This window comes from Agrilus planipennis, unplaced genomic scaffold (genome assembly GCF_000699045.2).
Source record: "Agrilus planipennis isolate EAB-ADULT unplaced genomic scaffold, Apla_2.0 scaffold54, whole genome shotgun sequence".
NCBI lineage: Eukaryota > Metazoa > Arthropoda > Insecta > Coleoptera > Buprestidae > Agrilus > Agrilus planipennis.
Genome location: NW_020439000.1, coordinates 706,574 through 731,950, shown reverse-complemented (window position 1 = coordinate 731,950; position 25,377 = coordinate 706,574). Strand labels below are relative to the sequence as shown.

General features: G+C 34.5%; 1 protein-coding gene across 5 annotated transcripts in view; it reads left to right on the top strand.

Moving 5' to 3' along the window:
• LOC108734398 overlaps positions 1-25,377 on the top strand; it is a 132,030-nt gene that overhangs the window by 86,028 nt on the left and 20,625 nt on the right. For all 5 annotated transcript variants that reach the window (XR_003231386.1, XM_025975832.1, XM_025975831.1 and 2 more), the window contains one exon: positions 11,681-11,929. Coding sequence is in view for 4 of the 5 variants with exons in the window: in XM_025975832.1 (XP_025831617.1) it covers positions 11,681-11,929 (249 nt within the window). In the remaining variant the exon portion in view is untranslated. The remainder of the gene's footprint in view (positions 1-11,680; positions 11,930-25,377) is intronic.

Here is a 25,377-nt window from a genome sequence, read left to right as displayed (position 1 = left end):
AATATGTTGAACTTAGAAAATTTTAACCATGTCTATCGAGACACCACTTATTGAGAGATTCGAGTCTCTCGTTCAGAGATTCGAGTCTCTCGTTCAGAGACTGGATACGAAATGGGGATCTCTCTATGAGCGACTCGAGTCTCTCGTTCAGAGACGCTAAACAGTTTTTTTGACAGTCTCTCGGCAGTCTCTCTTAGCGACACCAGAGAGACTCGATATGAGACGGAGACTTGAGTCTCGCTTTCAGAGACTCTGAGAGACTGAACCTTTTTGTCTCGGGATTACTCATCATCGTTTATTTATCTCACACTAAATTTAAGTGCCCCTATAATCTAAAAACTGCAAATTCTTTTGAATTGTACATATTAAGTACGTGCTCATGTAGGAATATACGTATGTCGTTCGGCGTATGATTTATGACCCTGAGCTGCCCGCCGACGTCACGTCAAAGGTAAAAAGTAAATCCACAAATTTGCGAATAATATTGGTATTCAGATTTATAGCAACTAATAATTATTTCTAGTAGCATAAAAAACTTTCGTCGTGAATTTCTCAAATATTTACGATTAGTTATTACAGAAATTTTCTTTTTTGAGAGTCGATTTATAGGCGTTTATTGATTAAGTTTAGGTGTATGCTGACGACAACTCTGTTTTAATAGCTCTAGATAGGTTGTATATAGTATTTTTTACAGCTTTCTGTAAAAGTCGACCTATAAATTGGATACAATCGTAAATTTTATTTCTTTTTTTCAATAACAATAAAAAAGGCAGGTGTTTCTCGGAAGGAACCGCCATTTCGGAGTAAGAATGTTAAATTGACATGTAGAAACATAAAACCGTTCTAAAACACAAAAATTGTTATTAGAATGTTGCCTTGTTTAGGCGAAGATAACACTTAAAGCGATAAATATTTATAAGAATAGAGCACATCTCTTTATGTAGTGTAAACACGTTGGTCATCTTGACGTGCTATATTATTAAACAAGACTGACATTGAAAATTTCGAATAATATTTTTAAAATTACCAAAGGCCTAAAAATAAAACTTTAACTTGTTGAAAAGTAAACGTTCTGGCATGTATATGAACGTACCATAAACTTGACCTTACAGAAAACCTTCTTCTATAAACAAACCAGTGCTCCAATAAAATCTGAGACACGAAACACAATGTTGTATATATTTTTTGCTATCTGATGGTGGCATATTAGAATGAGATGCTGCGACACACGCACAAACATGTTGAAACTTTAGATGTTTGTCTTCTAAAATTGCTACACGTTAAAGCTTTCCCCTCTGTCAATAAGATCTTGGATCTTGCCTGCTATCATAGCTTTTCTTAAGTTGCATTTTCTCTCTGATTCACGCTATTCATATATACACATACATATACAAGCACAAGCTTTCGTGGGTGCATCCCCGAAGTAGCATTTTTATTAAGAAAAGCACAGGAATAACGTTAATGCTGAACTGATACTGTTTCGATTTTTGTTGTCAGTCTCTCTCAGCGACGCCAGAGAGACTCGATGAGAGACGGAGACTCGAGTCTCGCTTTCAGACACTCTGAGAGACTGAACATTTTTATCTCGAGGTATTAAACAACCATTAAGTATTTGCTTTTTTGGTTGTAATCGCGTTTCTATTACCGAAAGTTTAATTTAGTTCAAGCTAGTTTACCCTATTGGGGTTGTTCTGTAATTTTATTTGCACCGCAAAGATGGCGAGATAGGAGAAAGAAACGGATCACGGAAATTGATATCATAATTTAGATTTAAATGGATTTACAAGCACCTAATTACGTACATGTATGCATTCGAATATGTTAACGTTTCATAAAGTAAATTTATCTCCAACGTTTATACGACTTGGCACCCGAAACCATCTGTACATAATATCATGCATTTAAATTTACATTAAATTGTTAAACACCGTTTGCGGCAGGCGTTTTGTAAACCATTAAATCAAATGACCTTGAGGATATGCAGATTTATTAAAAATAAATACAGAAACATTAGTACAAAGTAGTATTTACCAGGAAAAAGGACCCAAAATTAAAACGAATTTATNCACTTCGAATTATCTTATTCGATTAAGCTAACGTGCTTATCACGTTGAGGTTGGCTATGCCAGGATTCGTTTTCAGCAAGTAGATATCCACACAACTGGACCTTGTTGAAAAATACGTAATCCTAAAATGTAGCATCGTGCTACAGATGGCGCTCACTGTGCCGTTTGTAGTATTTTCTAAAAGTAATAATGTTTTACGACTTGTTTTATTGTTCCGATATATGTACTAATTGTCAATGAGATGAGAAGAAAGAGTTTATTATGTTAAAATGCGGCACCAGATGCAGAAGCGGATGTGAGAATGTATGCGGAACCTCCGTAATTGCGGAAGCGGAACTAAAGGTCTGTTGCAACATTAGTACACGTTCACTAACTTCTCGAACTTCATTACCATAGGCGATGTTCCTTAACTTCCAATTATCTGGCTGAATAGCGCTTGAAGTTGGTCGGTAATTATATTAGAAACTTTAAATTGAAATAACATATGTATATTGAGCAAACAAGTCGGGTTTATGTTACACAAGATAAAAATAAATTGTGCATTTAACTAAATTGGAAAGTCTATTGCATAATTTGTGTAATGGTAAATACGGAAAGGTAATATCATATTTTGCAATAAATGTGTAAAATACAGAGTGATTTTTCTGGCACTTCTTCGATTCTAGTCACTAAAGTTCCCTATTGCAATAAATTATAAGATGTGTATGAAATAGATTCTGACGACGATTTTATGACTTTTGGGAAAATCACTTACAACAGATTTTTAAAATAGTTTGTCCACTAAATCCTTAAATATAAACATCGAGAGTTATACGTGCGAATTTGTTTATAGCTGTAACGTATTTTCATACGTATGTATTTGTGTATCAAATAAATATATTTAGAATCAGTCGCAAATCTGAAGGTCGTTTTTGAGTCTATAACCCAGACCAGAGCATCCGTCTGCAATTTGAGTGTTAAAGGATAATGTTTATTTACAGATGTATCTGGTATAAAATATAACAACCAGCTCGAAAAAGCAAACAGAGTAAATCATACAACCTATAATGTATCACATAAATCACAAAATCTAAATATTTGGAAATCTTCTAACTCATCATCAATCATCGTAAGGTCGTCAGTCCTAAGACTTGTTGGAGTGTATGCTGACGACAACTCTGTTTTAATAGCTCTAGATAGGTTGTATATAGTATTTTTTACAGCTTTCTGTAAAAGTCGACCTATAAATTGGATACAATCGTAAATTTTATTTCTTTTTTTCAATAACAATAAAAAAGGCAGGTGTTTCTCGGAAGGAACCGCCATTTCGGAGTAAGAATGTTAAATTGACATGTAGAAACATAAAACCGTTCTAAAACACAAAAATTGTTATTAGAATGTTGCCTTGTTTAGGCGAAGATAACACTTAAAGCGATAAATATTTATAAGAATAGAGCACATCTCTTTATGTAGTGTAAACACGTTGGTCATCTTGACGTGCTATATTATTAAACAAGACTGACATTGAAAATTTCGAATAATATTTTTAAAATTACCAAAGGCCTAAAAATAAAACTTTAACTTGTTGAAAAGTAAACGTTCTGGCATGTATATGAACGTACCATAAACTTGACCTTACAGAAAACCTTCTTCTATAAACAAACCAGTGCTCCAATAAAATCTGAGACACGAAACACAATGTTGTATATATTTTTTGCTATCTGATGGTGGCATATTAGAATGAGATGCTGCGACACACGCACAAACATGTTGAAACTTTAGATGTTTGTCTTCTAAAATTGCTACACGTTAAAGCTTTCCCCTCTGTCAATAAGATCTTGGATCTTGCCTGCTATCATAGCTTTTCTTAAGTTGCATTTTCTCTCTGATTCACGCTATTCATATATACACATACATATACAAGCACAAGCTTTCGTGGGTGCATCCCCGAAGTAGCATTTTTATTAAGAAAAGCACAGGAATAACGTTAATGCTGAACTGATACTGTTCTGATTCGGGTTAGGAACCAACTGCAACCAACGACGGTCTGTAGACAGTAAGGCATCGATAATGTTTCAATAAATTATTTATTCAGTCTCGACAAATTAATGTCTCGACTTAATTGATCATTATCAATTTGCTTGAGGTTTTAGGAATATAATGTTGTTATACTAATAAAACAATAAATCGTCAAATGCGATGGCAGTAAGTACAGTGGTACACAATTAGCGATGCAACGAATGTGTCATAATGGAAACAGAAGTAAATAGTAAATTTTTGCGGAAGCGGATGCGGAAGCGGAAGTGTAATGATTTTAGGTAACTCTTTAATGCAGTGATTGTGCGCCCTTTTCGTGTTTACATTTGACATCAACAAAATAATCCCAAATGGAACTTCTTTTTGGCTTCAAAATTACACTTCTAACTTAAAATTTACTCCCCTGAGTAAACACTATACAAAATAAATGAACGCTATAACTGTATTAGTATTTTCGAAATGAAATTATTATGAGAACTGGCTGAGGAGGAGCTCAAAATCCTGTATGTTTTTAGATGAAAATAATAAACTAATAAGAGAATAAAATTTGGAAAATATTAACATAGGAAATACTAGGAATAGATTTAGGCTCTAAACTATAATAATGTTAATTGCACAAGGACAATATTATTATTAACAAAATTTTGCGAATAGGTACTTCATAAATATAAACGGTTGATAATACGTTCACAAAATTACATAGGGGTCTCTGAAAGCAACATGCAACTTTGCAACGAGCAATTCCATTTAAATTGTGTTTTGAAAACGGTCAAGTTATTCAACAGATAAAAGTAATAATAAAATAATTCGAAGTGGTCTGTAATCTGTCGAAACTGCCAGACACGGATCGCGATTTCGATCTTTTTGGATCTGAAAAAATACGTAATCCTAAAATGTAGCATCGTGCTACAGATGGCGCTCACTGTGCCGTTTGTAGTATTTTCTGAAACGCACTGTTAAGACAGCAGGTAAAAGTTGATCTGTGTTCTGTCGGGCTGCCTGCGACGCGCTGATGAGATCCAAAAAGATCGAAATCGCGATCCGTGTCTGGCAGTTTCGACAGATTACAGACCACTTCGAATTATCTTATTCGATTAAGCTAACGTGCTTATCACGTTGAGGTTGGCTATGCCAGGATTCGTTTTCAGCAAGTAGATATCCACACAACTGGACCTTGTTGAAAAATACGTAATCCTAAAATGTAGCATCGTGCTACAGATGGCGCTCACTGTGCCGTTTGTAGTATTTTCTAAAAGTAATAATGTTTTACGACTTGTTTTATTGTTCCGATATATGTACTAATTGTCAATGAGATGAGAAGAAAGAGTTTATTATGTTAAAATGCGGCACCAGATGCAGAAGCGGATGTGAGAATGTATGCGGAACCTCCGTAATTGCGGAAGCGGAACTAAAGGTCTGTTGCAACATTAGTACACGTTCACTAACTTCTCGAACTTCATTACCATAGGCGATGTTCCTTAACTTCCAATTATCTGGCTGAATAGCGCTTGAAGTTGGTCGGTAATTATATTAGAAACTTTAAATTGAAATAACATATGTATATTGAGCAAACAAGTCGGGTTTATGTTACACAAGATAAAAATAAATTGTGCATTTAACTAAATTGGAAAGTCTATTGCATAATTTGTGTAATGGTAAATACGGAAAGGTAATATCATATTTTGCAATAAATGTGTAAAATACAGAGTGATTTTTCTGGCACTTCTTCGATTCTAGTCACTAAAGTTCCCTATTGCAATAAATTATAAGATGTGTATGAAATAGATTCTGACGACGATTTTATGACTTTTGGGAAAATCACTTACAACAGATTTTTAAAATAGTTTGTCCACTAAATCCTTAAATATAAACATCGAGAGTTATACGTGCGAATTTGTTTATAGCTGTAACGTATTTTCATACGTATGTATTTGTGTATCAAATAAATATATTTAGAATCAGTCGCAAATCTGAAGGTCGTTTTTGAGTCTATAACCCAGACCAGAGCATCCGTCTGCAATTTGAGTGTTAAAGGATAATGTTTATTTACAGATGTATCTGGTATAAAATATAACAACCAGCTCGAAAAAGCAAACAGAGTAAATCATACAACCTATAATGTATCACATAAATCACAAAATCTAAATATTTGGAAATCTTCTAACTCATCATCAATCATCGTAAGGTCGTCAGTCCTAAGACTTGTTGGACACGCACCTCCACCCTTTCCTATACTGAGCTAATCTTCGCATGTCCCTAAAACTAGAATAACCCACATCCTTAACTATTTTCGTACAGAAATCTAATCTAGGTCTACCTCTACCCCTCCTAACTTCCGTTTCTGCCTCTAATATGTCTCTGACTAGACCTTCATGCCTGAGAAGGAGTCCATTATATTTCCATTAAAAAAATGACACTTAATTACCACTGATCATAATTAATGGTAATAAATGGGGAATTGCCAATGGGATGAATGGAAATTTCAGTAGAATTCTAGTGGAAATCCCATTCCCGAACTCAATGGGATTTCCCTTCCGTTCCATTGGAACTTCCATTTCTGAACCCAATGGAAATCCTAGTGTCAATTCTTTATTTTTACCTTTAATTATTGTTAGTGGTAATTAAATGAAATTGTTTTTAATCAAGATGAAATATGAGGTTTATCGACGAAAAAAAAATATGAATTACATGACAATTATTATTCCAAATAATGTCTTGTTCATTATTTTTACAACTTGCTTTGACAATCACATTAACCTCAGCACGTTTTTCTTCATTTTTTCAATAAATTTTTAGGTACCCAATTGTTTTTCTATTTATATTGAATGGTTTTAAATAGAATTTNAATATTTTGCCTTTCCAATTCAATTAATGGCTTCAAAGAAGGTTAAGGGCAAGTTAGTTTGTAAACATGAACAAGGGGCTGTACAACACAAAATTTTTATTTAGTAACCAAGAGTAAGGTTTTCTGTAGGTCACATTAACGGTGCGCCCTCGTAATTCATTCGTTAATTCTGCAAAGTTGCACTTTTCTCATATTAATAAAAGTTGCGAGCTTCGGAGGGTGCAAACTAGATGCAATAAACAATAGTACGGTGAGTGCAGTAGCATAGTTAAGGACAAAAGAAATTTTTAAGAAAATCAGTCTAATTTACTATCCGAAGCCGGTCCTGTGCGTGAATTGGCAACATAGATATCTACCGAATAGCGTAATGCGATGAAAAGTCTACAGCTACATGGATGGAGAATGTAAACATTGCCGATTTTTTTTATCAAACGTGACAAACAATTTAGTATGTACACATAATGTTTAAACTAAATAAATTAAACAAGTACAGTGTATATGCACTTTTTTTTGAAACTAGCGACAGATTTCGGCTGAAAGTTAGTTTCAAGCAAGGCTCCTACTCGCTGCAAATGATAAGGATACAAAACAAATACTACACTGATGCTGGTCATCATCAGTTGATTGAGTGCAGCGTTGCGGACCGTATTTCTTTAGCAGGGTCGGAGTTGAATTTACCTGTATATTCAACTTTTTCTCAAAAATGATGAACTTTCGGACATATAAACATTTACTTAATTTTCATATTTTACAGTGCTCTATCACTTGCTGTAAGTCCAGGACTTATTTCTGTTACACCCTGTATAGCACACCTACAGTACACGCTGCTACTAGTCTTGAGGCGTCAAAAATCGTTAGATACAATGTTGCGTACCAGCAAGTGATTGTACAGGCTGTGATAAAAAATTTAATGATATAATTTTTCATCCGCCGTAACGGAAGCAAACTTTTATCCTCGATAGAATGTAGTGCGCCATTGCAGGTTTCACATTAACAAACTGGCTCGATGCCAACCCTTATATTGAGTAGGTAGTAGACTCTTTCTGAATCATCGGAAAGTTTTCTTCTGAACAAAGGTGGCCTTCGGACAGGGGTGCGGAACGTTTCGGTAATTAATCTAATATTACGACCGCATTGACATTAGGGTTGATTAGTGCAGCTTGACCGACCGATTATAATTAGATTTCTGCGGCCTTGGAACCACATGTTTTATCAGTGTTAGTGACCAATTCGCTCTAATAGTAACAGAACAAACAAAATTCATTAGGGGGGAAATCGAAATCTGATAAATTAACGACAGACAATCAAGAATTTGAGTCCTTTATATTCTACATCATTATAAGGTCGTCAGTCCTAACACAGGTTGGACACGCACCTCCACTCTTTACTCTTTCATATCCTGAGCTAGTTTTCGCATTTCCCTGAAACTAGAACATCCCACATCCTTAACTATTTCTCTACAATAATCTAATCTAGGTCTACCTCTCTATAACTCCTGTTTCTGCTTCTAAAACATCTCGACAACTACCCCTTCATGTCTGAGGCGGTGTCCTACCAACCTATCTCGCCTATATTTTACTAACTTCTACAGTGACAAAGTCTCTGTCCACGATATCCATTTTTTCTTGAATACAGTAATATATTATTGACATGACTTAAATTTATTAAGGATTTTAATTACTCACTTTACAATTAACGACAAAAATAAGTAAAACAAATAATAATTGATAGGTAAACGTATGGGGTTAATTTGGATAGAAAATTCTCTGGTAGGTGTTAGTAAATAGCAAACGATTACAATAGCACTTACTCTACTATGTATTCTTGTCCCACAGGACGTTCGATAATTCTCAATTTTTTTTTTCATTCAAGTTTCATTCGTTTTATTAGCTACGTTAATATTCCAACGTCCCTGCGAGTGTAGAGTTTCAACTAAGTTTTCCATTAAAAACTTTCAAATTGGAACATTCTATGATAGGTATACAATGTTGCAATGGAATTCTCTTCTTATTTTGTTTTTCATTAACATGAAAATTCGAAAGGCTTTAAGAGATAACAAATTTTCATGAGCGACCTTATTCGAATGCATTGCAACGACGAAACTTTGAATGGAGTTTTGATTAGATGAGCCGTTTTATATCGAGTTCGAGTTAAGTGGTTGGAAAGTGGGCTGTGCGTTCGATCACCTAGAAGGCGAGTGCTTTTTTAAAAAGTCGTCGTAATGCATATCCTTTCATCTGCGACGACAGGGCTAAATGATACCAATTTTACCGGGAAGGCCTACGAAAAGACTTGCGCTTACAATAATGAAAGCCTTTTAAAAAATTCTTATTTCCTAAAAGGGCTTATTGACTTCTGAGACGTATTTTCCGCCAGGAGAGAAATTATGGAAAATTAATATACTTAGGTACTAGGATAATTCCTTAATGTCAAAATAAAAAAAAAGCTTTATAAAATGCCATATCCTTGGTTTCCTGGAATATACTATATTTCGCGCTAAGAGGAATATAAAAAATATACGTTTAATTATACAACACGCTACTGAAGTGAAACGTCTTCAAACACACAAACATACCGGGATAGGGGTTAAGGAATTGGTTTAATGGTATTATTTGTACAGTATGCTTCGCACGGGTGCAATGCTGATAGTAAATATACTATAGAATGTCTTTATATACAATAATCACAGCTTTTTTGTCATTAGACATTACAAACCGGCCGGTACTGCCGCAACCGCTATGTCCCTGCATTTTAGTCTGTAATATCTTCGAAAATATTCATTTAAATTACATGCTGTAAAGGGCCATATTGATCTATATTAAATGCACGATGTATTTAAAAGTACTCAATTGGATAAGGATTAATGCTGTATTGCTTAAAATCGCTTCGTAAATGAGCCATTATTTCTCGTAAAAAGTAAAGGATAAAATATGGTTATTGTCGGTTATCCCTAAGAGATAGACATATACCACCCGGGACTTTTTTGTAGACCTTTTTAAGGTGTACAATACTGTAGTATATTATTTCGATCTATCTCGTATGGTTCAACCAGCGTTTGCAATGTAAACGCAAAAAAATATGTTTATTTACGACATCACAATGCAAACCTCTAAAATTATCAGTGTTTCTCTACTATATTATGCATATATTATACATATAAACCTTCCTCTTGAATCACTCTATCTATTAAAAAAAACGCATTAAAATCCGTTGCGTAGTTTCAAAGATTTAAGCATACATAGGGACAGACAGCGGGGGAAATACGTTGCAAGATTTCGTTACATAACAACTCGCATGAAACGAACTTACCCTACCGTGCGTAAAGAAGTTTAGCTTCAAAAAGGTTTCATCCATACATATGTATGTACCTATATAGATACGACAAGTCCCACTAGGTTTTTCAACATCGGCATATCTGGAGGCGAATTTTTCTTATTTCATTTCCCAATGCCTGAAAAGCACACTCCATTAAACGCACGCACTTTCCGTCGAAGTGGAAGCGGGTTCAGTCTCGATTAAAGGCTAAAGGTCGCACCTAGAGTAAGGGGGAGGGGGGTTACACAAAAGAAAATATTACTATGATATTACAGACAGTAATTTAGTAACTCGACAACGTCAGGAAGCAGAAATTAATGTGGCTGTCTAATACCTAAACTACATTTTTGAAATTTCAAATGTATTTGTGTGACCAAATATACAAATTTAGAAAAGTAATTAAAGTTTTGACATAAAAACGTCGGTAAACCGGGTTGAAACGTTTAGATACAATTACGGTAAATCTCGGGAACATGTAAAGCTACATAACGGGTGGAAGAGTAACTGGAAAGCACTTGTGAGGCTTTAGTTGTCCCTCAAACGATAATGACTTCAACACTTTATAAATGTGTAAAATTTTAGAAAAATGTTTGCATAAATAATAGACACATTAAAAAAAGAAAAACATGAAAGTAGTCGAAGTAAATGGAAATTTGTTAAAAGAGTGGATCAATAAAGGAAACCCAAAAAGCTCCAGAAAGTATAGCGCCAACTTTGAAATAGCTTAGGAAAATTTATAAGATAACAGTTGTTGATGTTAAAATCAAGGTTTATTTTCATCGAGTTTTTATTTAAATCCTTGCAGCCCGTTTTAGCACGTCGAAGCCAAACAACCTTTGTTATACTTACAAACAAATTCAGAAGAAATCAGTCACGAAGTATACTTCATTTACTTTCTCTAGCGATGTGCCCCTTCCAATGTCTTGGATGCGCACTGGCAAAATCGTAGGTATGGAGAAAAAAGCTCATTATACTCTCGATTTTTTCATACAGTACCTGCCAAAAGTTTTTTTCAATCATGAATAGTAATCCGAGTCGAAAACAAGCGTTAAAGTCTTTAATATGTCTTAAAATATAAATAAATATCTCCTTGATATTTTCAGTAGTAATTGGTACCAATAACGGCACATTTGAGCAATGCAATTGTAGTGGATAAAATGGTCAATTTTTCCGTGCAGTACTGTACGGATTATACGCTCCTCACCGGTCAAGAGTTTGGCCGAGAGTTGTCTTCTTCCTTTTCTGGCCTAGTGCTGTTCTTTTCTACTTTGCGCCGGTCAAACTGAAGGTCACATCGCTACAGAAAGTAAACGAAGTATACTTTTATATGTTTATGTATGTGTGGGCCAAATGAGATTGGCACTACAAATTTGGGGAAAAATGTTTACGTAATTTCTTTGGGAAATTTAGTTATTAATTTAATTTATCGTTTTTACAGGTATGGGAGTCCCCATCACAGCCGTTCTCAATCAGTTAAAACTCCAGGAAGATCATCCGGTCGTCCAAATTACCTGTGTCTTCCACAACAAAGGTCGAGGGTAGCGTCAATGCCAAACACAGGGGTGGAAGAAGAATACTACCGTCTCAGACACTTTTCAATTACTGGGAAAGGAATTGTCAATAGAGGAGACAGTTTGAAAAGCAGGAGATCTCGTTCAAACAATTCCGTAGCTTCAAGTAACTCAAGGTAAATTTCTGAGTTTTCATTTTCTTTTGTTTTACATGTTTGAGTGTGTCAGTTGTTCTGACAAAAACAATTCGTACATATTCAGAAGACTTTCAAAGCGCCAAACGGTTTCCGATGTTTATTAAATTCCAATAATTTTGCCTTTTGGGTATTTTATTATTTCCTCTTGCTCTCTTCGTAAATATGTATCTTTAATAAATTTTTCTTTTATTCCAGCATAAATATCTTTCAATTCTAGTAACAATAATTTAGTTTCGCTTCCAAATACATCATATTTTGAAAGTAACATTTTAATGAAATTTGTAATTTAAATTCGCTGATTGTAAACAACCGTGCTCCCTACAAATTTACTTGACAAACACAAGACACCACACAGTTCGCAGGTTTAAGACCGTTTGATATCATATTTTGTTTTAATCTCTCAATTAAGCGTCACAGTCGTTGCTGAACTGGCATAAATCCTCTTTGCAGAGGACAAATTCATGTAAACTGACTTTATTTACACCGTCTACACGTCTTTAGCAATGTAATTCGCAATTCATGTCGAAAGCAGTTTACACTAATATACTTATGTGCTGACGTAGTTTCTAAAAGTTTTGTCAGTATCATAGTAAACAACCTCCCCCGTATACTCTAGGGGTAGCTCTGTTTCACCGTCTCGAAAGAGCTCAATCATAAAAGCAGTTTTAATACCTATTTAATGTAAATATGAAATTCTCTTAAAATGTTTTGAAAAGAACGTAAAAACCCTTAAAGGTGCGAGTAGTCTAGGATGGTTTACAGAGAAGCAGTTTATATTTTCAGGTATAGACGTGGTTGTGTTAGATACCATCTCTTTTATTCTATCACCCTGTACATTAATACTAGAATTAATAGTCTGAGAATATTAAACATTTAGAGATAAATAAATGCAAATTGTTTGTTTTCATTTTGAGAAATCATCAAGGGAATGTTTGCTTTCGATACAAAATTGTAATACTTAATTTTGATATTTAGGGAAACTTTCAGAAACAAAGACAAGACTTTGATAATTACGTATAACTTTTGTAAACGAAAACTAGTATAAAAACTCAGTTTTGTTAAATAATAGCCAGTGTTAGAGTTAGATTAGCTATCGACAGGAGTAATCTCTGCCAGTTTTTGTTTGTACATGAAATTCAGTTAATTTAGCTTTATAGTTGATGTTACACTTATTTTTGTTTCCATTTTGATAAAATTATCCTGTACATACACGTATAAAAATACTGTTTGGTGTCGGAGGTATACAATAGTTGAAAAACATATTCCATACGTTCACCAACAGATTATGCATTTTCGCTCGGGTCAAGAAATGTACAATTTCTATGCTCGGTGAATATTTTGCCGTACCTGTATACAGGGTGAACCAAAAAGTACGCAATATGCTCATTGCAAGGAAGTTGTAAATTCAAACAAAAAAACTTTTCAAACAAAACTTGCTCCCAATTTTAATGCATGATGGTCTGTATTATCTAAAATCCATTTACTATGCAGAGTGTTCTAAATTAGGAAATAGAAGATTTCGTTTAAACGCAAAACGATATTCAAATATGTTGTGATTCCGTTCAATTGATTTGACTCGAAAAAAAACATCTGAATATCACCGCGATGTTTTTTGCATACGTCCATAGTTTTGCCATTTAAACGAAATCTTCTATTTCCTATTTTTGAACACCCTTTATGGTAAATGGAATTTAGATAATACAAACGATCTTGCATTAAAATAGGGAGCAGGTTTTGTTTGAAAAGTTCTTTCGTTTAAACTTACAGTTTGACTGCAATATTGCGTACTTTTTGGGTCACCCTGTAGATACAGGATAATAAAGGTTCCCGGCTGTGTGCGCATTAAGTATTCAGACATAAATTAAACGTGGAACAGACAAAGGTTGTAAATGCGATGCGGTTTTAAACTAAATTAATTCACTTATGTACGTATGTGCAAGGCTGCCTTTCTATCCGCTTTTTACCTCCTTCAAAAACGAACTTTTCATTACTCTTATTTTTGAATAAACATTGTACGTTATACCGGATTAAATGCTTTCATATATGTGTAGTTTGAAAGATTAATGATGTTTCCAAACAATTTGAAGACGATATCATGCTGATATCACACATTGTAATCTATAGGGGCGGAGCAGATATAAAAAATTCAATAGAAATTCACAAACATGAGTAAACAAGGACTAACCCATAAAATTTTCAAAAGAAACAATTTTGTTAAGACGGTTTCTTCTGTAATATAACTCATCGAAAAAGAAAAAGGCTTTTACAATATATTTAGTAATCAAAGTAACATATTTTACATATCATCATGATAAGGTTGTCAGTCCTAAGACCGGTTGGACACGCACCTCCACATTTTCCTATCTGCAGCTAATCTTCGCATTTCCCTAAAACTAGAACAACCCACATCCTTAACTATTTGCGAACAGTAATCTAATCTAGGTCTACCTCTACCCCTCCTAACTACCGTTTCTGTCTCTAATATGTCTCTGACTAGACCTTCATGCCTGAGAAGGTGTTCTGCTAACCTATCTCGCCTATTTCTTATTGACTTCCGTAGAGTCCTCTGTTCTCTTACTCTTTCTAATACCTCTCCATTTCTGACCTTTTTTACCCACGTTATCCTCATCATTCGCCTATAACACCACATTTCGAAGGCTTCTAACCTTTTCTTTCCCGCCGCGCCCACTGCCTATGTTTCGCACCCGTACAACGCCGCGCTGCAAACATACACCTTTAACAATCTTTTTCGAATTTGTAAATTAACCGTTCGCGAGCATAGAAGTGACATCCTTTTATTGAAGGCGACTCGACCCTGCGTTATCCTCTGCTTTATATCCCTACTACTCCTTCCATCCTCACTTATCAGACTTCCTAGATACTTTAAATCAGCCACTTCTTCTAATTTTTCGTCTCCTATCTTTATCTTACTTTTCTTTCCCGTGCATACCAGTATTTTTCTTTTACTTTTATTTATTTTCATACAGTACTGTTTTGTCAATACCGCATCCATTTTATTTAAAGCTATCCCTAACTCCTCCTTGCTAGATGCTAATACTGCTATATCATCTGCAAATCTAAGCATACTAATCTTTTGTCCCTCTATATCTATCCCTACAGTTGTACTGTCTTTAATGACGTTGATCGCGTCTTCGATGTATAGATTAAAAAGTAGCGATGATAGTGTGCATCCCTGTCTGACTCTCTTCCTAATATTTATTTCCTACATTGCAGCCCCATCTCTATAACTACTACTAGTATTATTTTCTGCTGCATCCTTGCTCATATTTCCTTTAATGATAACATGTCCTCTTATATAATAGAATTGAAGAGAGGTAAGTGACTTGTAGAAGAGATTTCTTTTGAGAGTCAGCTAAACTGCTTAGGGTGCAATCTTTGAGTAAATTGAATCACTTTGCTAAGTTTCTGACGCATAAAATGTCTAACTAGGTTTTGCCAAAGTACTTACTGTGGGATAGTGGCGCTCTAGCACTATTACATTTTATAAAGGACAATTTTGTTACTTTACTATTCGCTGTGGTATCTACCTCTAAAGTATTTCATTATTAAGATGATGGTTTCTCAGAAACGATTTTTATACATAGGATTCTCAACTTCAGCTTTAAAGTTCATACTCTTTTTAACGATATTGAAAAGACATTATTCCAACCAAATGTTGTATGTTTTTCACAAAAGATTATTTTTATCAGGTCCTTGTTTTAGAAGTTTTTTTTTTAATTTCTCTTTAGTTGCCTTTAAATTTGTAAGTTTCAGATAGTTTTCTAGGTTTTTATCCTTTTTGGTGATAGATATAGACGAAGGATTGTGTGTCTTGTATTATTATATTTGTTATTTCCTTGTTCGACAAATTCATATTTCTTCTCAATTATTGTCTTAACATAAACCTTAAAGCCTAAATACCAAATTTTTCAGTATTTCGTCCTTCTTAGCAGTACAGGGAGGTTAATATATGATGTTAAATATTTAAAAATTAATATGTTGATGTTCGTGATCTCCTAGAAAATTATATCTATCAGTTTCATGTAAAACGAACTTCATTTTATCAAAATCTGTTTCATTTGTCTTTAAATCTTAAAATTACAAATTTTTTGCTTCGTCTTTTTAAGTAAATATTTTTGAAATAGGCTTCTTCTTTACTACAATTTCATTAAACATTACAAAGTATTCGCAAATTTGATAATCTCCCTGCAATGCGACTAATGTCGGAGGTAAGGAAGATAATAATTAGTTTTCCAATCTGTTTAACTGACTTTCACCCCCTCGGATTCCTTTCCGCGTATTAATAAATAGGTAACGGTTAATGGAGACGTTTTATCTATCCGTGTTTTAGCAAGATTACCTTCAGGAATTTATTTAACGTAGCGAACAAGCGTTTGCCACGCGATTTGTTTAAGGGTTTATTCGAGCTGATTAACTACAAACATATGAAATCGATACGCCATTAAAATGGCCGGCTGTCCTAAATAATCGTTGAAACGCGAGATTCTGTCGACTCTATTCACCAATGTACGTATGTATTTATCTATCTAATTCATAGGTATCTACGGATATTTCAATAAATATACCCATGCGGTAATTTTCTAGCAAAACCTGTCGGATGAAAGCACTTGTATATGTATAACGTCCTTTAACATCATCATTTACGTATTCAATTTTTAACAAAATGCGAGTTGAATGAAAAGTAAGTTTTCAGTAGAGAAAATATTTGTTTGGTTCTTAGTTAGAAAGTCAGGAAATTCAGTATGGAAGGAATACAAAAAAAGTCACTTCTATGGTCGCGAACGGTTTATTTAGAAATTCGAAAAAGGTTGTTAAAGGTGTATGTTGTACGGGTGCGAAGCATGGACGGTGGGCGCGGCGAGAAAGAAAAGGTTAGAAGCGTTTAAAATGTGNGTTCTCCTACTCTTTCTAATACCTCTTCATTTCTAACTTTCTCTATCCACGGTATCCTCATCATTCGCCTGTAACACCACATTTCGAACGCTTCTAACCTTTTCTTTTCCGTTTCGCATCCGTACAGCGCCGTGCTCCAAACATAAACCTTTAACAATCTATTCTATATTAACTGTTCGCGAGCATAGAAGTGTCTTCTTTTTATTGAAGGCAACTCGATCCTGCGCTATCCTCTGCTTTATATCACCACTGTTCCTTCCATCCTGACTTATCTGACTTCCTAGATACCTAAAATCGGTCACTTCTTCTAATTTTTCTTCTTTTTATCTCCTAACTAAATGTTATAAAATTTTGCATAGGATTATTGTTATGTACACGATTTAATAACATTTATGATGGTTCTGCTTGTAATCCACATAGTTCTAATCATTTTTTGTTCAAATAATCCATTTTTGTCTTTCGACCTTGTTCAGTCATTTTCAAAGAACAGATTGCTTGTTATACTCAAAGAACTCATAATATTAAAATTTACTTCGGCATCCTGCTCAGTCAAGAGTTTAATTTTTGCTTATATACATTGTTCCAACTATTCCTCTACTTTTTTTGTTATTTAGTAAATATTTCGAAACGACTGTTTTGAACCATCCTTTGCTTCGAGCAGAGAAAAGAGGGCTGCATCCCACACAGGTAAACAAGATGGTTGCCATATATCCGTCGGGGTTTTATTACATGTGTAGCATGCACTGTGTACTTCGTATCCTAAAATCCACTCTCTTCTATTTCTCCAGGCTCATTCGTTTAAATTCCTCCAAACTAAAACTCCTGGATTTCGTTTTTACGAGGTTTTATTACGGGGCGACCCTTTTACTTAACGGCAGCGCGTCGAAAACAATTTACTACAAACTGGGACTGTTTTCTTTGCTGTCTAAGAAACAAAATTTAATTTGTAGCAGATAGAAAACAATAGTAAAAGCAAGAAAAAGTTGAACACTTGGGCAATATTTTGCCTTTCCAATTCAATTAATGGCTTCAAAGAAGGTTAAGGGCAAGTTAGTTTGTAAACATGAACAAGGGGCTGTACAACACAAAATTTTTATTTAGTAACCAAGAGTAAGGTTTTCTGTAGGTCACATTAACGGTGCGCCCTCGTAATTCATTCGTTAATTCTGCAAAGTTGCACTTTTCTCATATTAATAAAAGTTGCGAGCTTCGGAGGGTGCAAACTAGATGCAATAAACAATAGTACGGTGAGTGCAGTAGCATAGTTAAGGACAAAAGAAATTTTTAAGAAAATCAGTCTAATTTACTATCCGAAGCCGGTCCTGTGCGTGAATTGGCAACATAGATATCTACCGAATAGCGTAATGCGATGAAAAGTCTACAGCTACATGGATGGAGAATGTAAACATTGCCGATTTTTTTTATCAAACGTGACAAACAATTTAGTATGTACACATAATGTTTAAACTAAATAAATTAAACAAGTACAGTGTATATGCACTTTTTTTGAAACTAGCGACAGATTTCGGCTGAAAGTTAGTTTCAAGCAAGGCTCCTACTCGCTGCAAATGATAAGGATACAAAACAAATACTACACTGATGCTGGTCATCATCAGTTGATTGAGTGCAGCGTTGCGGACCGTATTTCTTTAGCAGGGTCGGAGTTGAATTTACCTGTATATTCAACTTTTTCTCAAAAATGATGAACTTTCGGACATATAAACATTTACTTAATTTTCATATTTTACAGTGCTCTATCACTTGCTGTAAGTCCAGGACTTATTTCTGTTACACCCTGTATAGCACACCTACAGTACACGCTGCTACTAGTCTTGAGGCGTCAAAAATCGTTAGATACAATGTTGCGTACCAGCAAGTGATTGTACAGGCTGTGATAAAAAATTTAATGATATAATTTTTCATCCGCCGTAACGGAAGCAAACTTTTATCCTCGATAGAATGTAGTGCGCCATTGCAGGTTTCACATTAACAAACTGGCTCGATGCCAACCCTTATATTGAGTAGGTAGTAGACTCTTTCTGAATCATCGGAAAGTTTTCTTCTGAACAAAGGTGGCCTTCGGACAGGGGTGCGGAACGTTTCGGTAATTAATCTAATATTACGACCGCATTGACATTAGGGTTGATTAGTGCAGCTTGACCGACCGATTATAATTAGATTTCTGCGGCCTTGGAACCACATGTTTTATCAGTGTTAGTGACCAATTCGCTCTAATAGTAACAGAACAAACAAAATTCATTAGGGGGGAAATCGAAATCTGATAAATTAACGACAGACAATCAAGAATTTGAGTCCTTTATATTCTACATCATTATAAGGTCGTCAGTCCTAACACAGGTTGGACACGCACCTCCACTCTTTACTCTTTCATATCCTGAGCTAGTTTTCGCATTTCCCTGAAACTAGAACATCCCACATCCTTAACTATTTCTCTACAATAATCTAATCTAGGTCTACCTCTCTATAACTCCTGTTTCTGCTTCTAAAACATCTCGACAACTACCCCTTCATGTCTGAGGCGGTGTCCTACCAACCTATCTCGCCTATATTTTACTAACTTCTACAGTGACAAAGTCTCTGTCCACGATATCCATTTTTTCTTGAATACAGTAATATATTATTGACATGACTTAAATTTATTAAGGATTTTAATTACTCACTTTACAATTAACGACAAAAATAAGTAAAACAAATAATAATTGATAGGTAAACGTATGGGGTTAATTTGGATAGAAAATTCTCTGGTAGGTGTTAGTAAATAGCAAACGATTACAATAGCACTTACTCTATTATGTATTCTTGTCCCACAGGACGTTCGATAATTCTCAATTTTTTTTTTCATTCAAGTTTCATTCGTTTTATTAGCTACGTTAATATTCCAACGTCCCTGCGAGTGTAGAGTTTCAACTAAGTTTTCCATTAAAAACTTTCAAATTGGAACATTCTATGATAGGTATACAATGTTGCAATGGAATTCTCTTCTTATTTTGTTTTTCATTAACATGAAAATTCGAAAGGCTTTAAGAGATAACAAATTTTCATGAGCGACCTTATTCGAATGCATTGCAACGACGAAACTTTGAATGGAGTTTTGATTAGATGAGCCGTTTTATATCGAGTTCGAGTTAAGTGGTTGGAAAGTGGGCTGTGCGTTCGATCACCTAGAAGGCGAGTGCTTTTTTAAAAAGTCGTCGTAATGCATATCCTTTCATCTGCGACGACAGGGCTAAATGATACCAATTTTACCGGGAAGGCCTACGAAAAGACTTGCGCTTACAATAATGAAAGCCTTTTAAAAAATTCTTATTTCCTAAAAGGGCTTATTGACTTCTGAGACGTATTTTCCGCCAGGAGAGAAATTATGGAAAATTAATATACTTAGGTACTAGGATAATTCCTTAATGTCAAAATAAAAAAAAAGCTTTATAAAATGCCATATCCTTGGTTTCCTGGAATATACTATATTTCGCGCTAAGAGGAATATAAAAAATATACGTTTAATTATACAACACGCTACTGAAGTGAAACGTCTTCAAACACACAAACATACCGGGATAGGGGTTAAGGAATTGGTTTAATGGTATTATTTGTACACTATGCTTCGCACGGGTGCAATGCTGATAGTAAATATACTATAGAATGTCTTTATATACAACAATCACAGCTTTTTTGTCATTAGACAATACAAACCGGCCGGTACCGCCGCAACCGCTATGTCCCTGCATTTTAAGTCTGTAATATCTTCGAAAATATTCATTTAAATTACATGCTGTAAAGGGCCATATTGATCTATATTAAATGCACAATGTATTTAAAAGTACTTAATTGGATAAGGATTAATGCTGTATTGCTTAAAATCGCTTCGTAAATAAGCCATTATTTCTCGTAAAAAGTAAAGGATAAAAAATGGTTATTGTGGGTTATCCCTAAGAGATAGACATATACCATCCCGGACTTTTTTGTAGACCTTTTTAAGGTGTACAATACTGTAGTATATTATTTTGATCTATCTCGTAGGGTTCAGCCAGCGTTTGCAATGTAAGCGCAAAAAATGTGTTTATTTACGACATCACATTAGAAACCTCTAAAATTATCAGTGTTTCCCTACTATATTATGCATGTATTATACATATAAACCTTCCTCTTGAATCACTCTATCTATTAAAAAAAACGCATTAAAATCCGTTGCGTAGTTTCAAAGATTTAAGCATACATAGGGACAGACAGCGGGGGAAATACGTTGCATGATTTCGTTACATAGCAACTCGCATGAAACGAACTTACCCTACCGTGCGTAAAGAAGTTTAGCTTCAAAAAGGTTTCATCCATACATATGTATGTACCTATATAGATACGACAAGTCCCACTAGGTTTTTCAACATCGGCATATCTGGAGGCGAATTTTTCTTATTTCATTTCCCAATGCCTGAAAAGCACACTCCATTAAACGCACGCACTTTCCGTCGAAGTGGAAGCGGGTTCAGTCTCGATTAAAGGCTAAAGGTCGCACCTAGAGTAAGGGGGAGGGGGGTTACACAAAAGAAAATATTACTATGATATTACAGACAGTAATTTAGTAACTCGACAACGTCAGGAAGCAGAAATTAATGTGGCTGTCTAATACCTAAACTACATTTTTGAAATTTCAAATGTATTTGTGTGACCAAATATACAAATTTAGAAAAGTAATTAAAGTTTTGACATAAAAACGTCGGTAAACCGGGTTGAAACGTTTAGATACAATTACGGTAAATCTCGGGAACATGTAAAGCTACATAACGGGTGGAAGAGTAACTGGAAAGCACTTGTGAGGCTTTAGTTGTCCCTCAAACGATAATGACTTCAACACTTTATAAATGTGTAAAATTTTAGAAAAATCTTTGCATAAATAATAGACACATTAAAAAAAGAAAAACATGAAAGTAGTCGAAGTAAATGGAAATTTGTTAAAAGAGTGGATCAATAAAGGAAACCCAAAAAGCTCCAGAAAGTATAGCGCCAACTTTGAAAAAGCTTAGGAAAATTTATGAGATAACAGTTGTTGATGTTAAAATCAAGGTTTATTTTCATCGAGTTTTTATTTAAATCCTTGCAGCCCGTTTTAGCACGTCGAAGCCAAACAACCTTTGTTATACTTACAAACAAATTCAGAAGAAATCAGTCACGAAGTATACTTCATTTACTTTCTCTAGCGATGTGCCCCTTCCAATGTCTTGGATGCGCACTGGCAAAATCGTAGGTATGGAGAAAAAAGCTCATTATACTCTCGATTTTTTCATACAGTACCTGCCAAAAGTTTTTTTCAATCATGAATAGTAATCCGAGTCGAAAACAANTATCTACGGATATTTCAATAAATATACCCATGCGGTAATTTTCTAGCAAAACCTGTCGGATGAAAGCACTTGTATATGTATAACGTCCTTTAACATCATCATTTACGTATTCAATTTTTAACAAAATGCGAGTTGAATGAAAAGTAAGTTTTCAGTAGAGAAAATATTTGTTTGGTTCTTAGTTAGAAAGTCAGGAAATTCAGTATGGAAGGAATACAAAAAAAGTCACTTCTATGGTCGCGAACGGTTTATTTAGAAATTCGAAAAAGGTTGTTAAAGGTGTATGTTGTACGGGTGCGAAGCATGGACGGTGGGCGCGGCGAGAAAGAAAAGGTTAGAAGCGTTTAAAATGTGGTATTGCAGGCAAATGATGAGAATACCGTGGATAGAGAAGGTTAGAAATGAAGAGGCATTAGAAAGAATAGGAGAACAGAGGACTCCATGGAAGTCAGTAAGAAATAGGCGAGATAGGTTAGTAGGACACCTTCTCAGGCATAAAAGCCTAGTCAGAGACATATTAGAGGCAGAAACAGGAGTTAGGAGGAGTAGAGTTAGACCTAGATTAGATTACTGTTCAGAAATAGTTGAGGATGTGGAATGTTCTAATTTTAGGGAATTGCGAAGATTAGCTCAGGAAAGGAAAGAGTGGAGGTACGTGTCTAACCAGTCTTAGGACTGACGACCTTATGATGATTACGATGTTTGAATAGATGCACAATTTGATTTCGAAATGTGGTGTTACCGGCGAATGATGAAGATATCGTGGATAGAGAAGGTTAGAAATGAGGAGGTATTATAAAGAGTAAGAGAACAGAGGGCGCTATGGAAGTGAATAAGAAATAGGCGAGATAGGTTGGTAGGACACCTTGGTAGGCTTAAAAGGCTAGTTATAGACACATTGTAAACAGAATCAGGCATTAAGAGGAGAAGAGATTGACGATCTCTCATACTAAACTATCGCAAAAGATCTTTTCAAATGAATGATTTTATACAGTAGAAGACTCCATACCGAAATGACAATCAATCGTTAAAGAAAATAGTGTCAAACTAATGGTTTTCAGACATCTTGTACTTATATATCAATGTGATAAGAAGCCACGTGTATTAAATTGTTCTGTTTGACTTTATAGAGGTTGATAACTAATTGATTTCTAACGATATCTCACATCAAATGAGACCATATCGATCTCTTTCCTTTTTAAAGGTTAAAAAGGGCAGTACCCCTTGTTAGTTCTGGGTTTCACTTAAGTCACTTCAAAGGGTCCTTACAGACGCAAAGGTCAAATGAAGTGAACCAAAAACGACGGCATAATTGAATGAAAGGTAACTGTAAGCCGAAAATTTATTAACTTTGACCTTAAGCCTGCACGTGTATTACAAAATTATAAAAGGAAAAGGAATTAATTGAAAAGTCAGAAGGACAATACTCTTTTGAGATACCAGCCTCTTTAGAAATTGATATTTAGGGAGCAAAATATCTATCAGATTACCGTATGGATTACCTATAGATAAAGAAGAAAAACTTGAAGAAAAAATATTTATTAAATTTTATATGTATGTAAATTAATTTTTTTGTTTTACTGCCTCCTTGATTTCCAGTAAACAAAATTTAATTATCGAGTTGTTCGGAAAGTCATTTCGTTTTTTTTTTGTGAAAATGAAAGACAGTTTTCGTATAATAAACAAATACTTACCAGTTCTGGCACTGGCGTACTATCAACACACCTTCTCCATACACATCAGTCAATTTCTTTCTGGCTTGAACAGCATTTTTACCCTTTCTGTAGTAAAACAGGTAAGATATGTCGAAAATGCTGCTTATCGCTCTCCATATTTAAAAGGGCACCAACCAAAAACTACTGCGTAGAATTAATTGGAATTTTTCACACACAAGTCTTGCTATATGAGCTCTCAAAGCATATAAAAATTATACGGCTTAAATGTGAAGTTGGGTGCAAAAGAATACAATTAAATCCTCTGTCGGGAAAAAACGAAATAACTAGCTATTTTTTAACCAAAAAAGCGTAAGTACATAGTTATTGATAGTATTGAAAAAAGCAATTCCATTAGGTGTGTTAACGTTGCTTTTACATTAATTTGTTCATTACAGATTTTAATTTGGGAAAACATTTAAAACAATTTAATATGGAATTTAAACTATTACAATTTGAGCTAAAGGTTTCCGCAACCGTTACTGACAGAAAAAGGAAGCAATGAAACAATTTTCTGGAGTTCATTAAAACGTTATCATTTTTACCCTTTTTTTTCTAAGCGTGGCTCACCTCGTTCAAACAAGAGCGATAAAGAGGACAATTGCAATTTCCTGTTTAATTAAATGCCGTCTCCAAACTCGGTTTGTTGCAATCAGTTCAATACATTGTTTTCTATTTCGATAACCCTAAAATGCTGCCAATTCTATCCGAACAGTTTAATTAAAACGCATATCACAATGTACGGAAATGAAAATACATGTGCTTGTAGATACAAATGTATATTCATACATATATTTGTACAAATATGACCAAGAATGCGAAGGAAACAGTCTAAAGTCAAAATTGTTAAGCAATAAATATCAAATATATTTTTAAAATGAGGATATTTAAAATTAAAGGAATAATTAGCCGAAACTGTTTATAAGTACTTGTCGAAAAGAACAAAACACACCTAAGGGAGTTTCGCTTATTTATTGAAAGTCGATATACATTTTGCCTTCTTTTAAAGCATCTTCAAGAGTACGTAATAAAGATGCCCGAAAATTAACAATATAAATTAAGTATTAGGTATATCACGTGAAGTTAAAGGACAAAGCATCTGATGTGGAGTTCCCTAAACACAAATTTAAGCAAGACAGCATTATTAGGCTTCTAAGGTTTAGATATTTTAAAATATTAATGTTCTTAGACAATTCTAATTTATAAGAACTAATGCTTTCACGGCCGGAATCCATAGTGGAATGAAGATTCGGACTATAGGGCTAGGGTTGCCACCCGTACTTTATTATAAAGTATTGTACTCTATTTCGACTGTGCGTACGTTATACTTTACAAGACACATAAAGTACGCAAAAATACTTTATTTAAGGCCTTAAGTAAACATCGTAATTTTGTAAGCGATTATTCGAAATTCAGAGTATTTTTACATCAATAATATTGCACA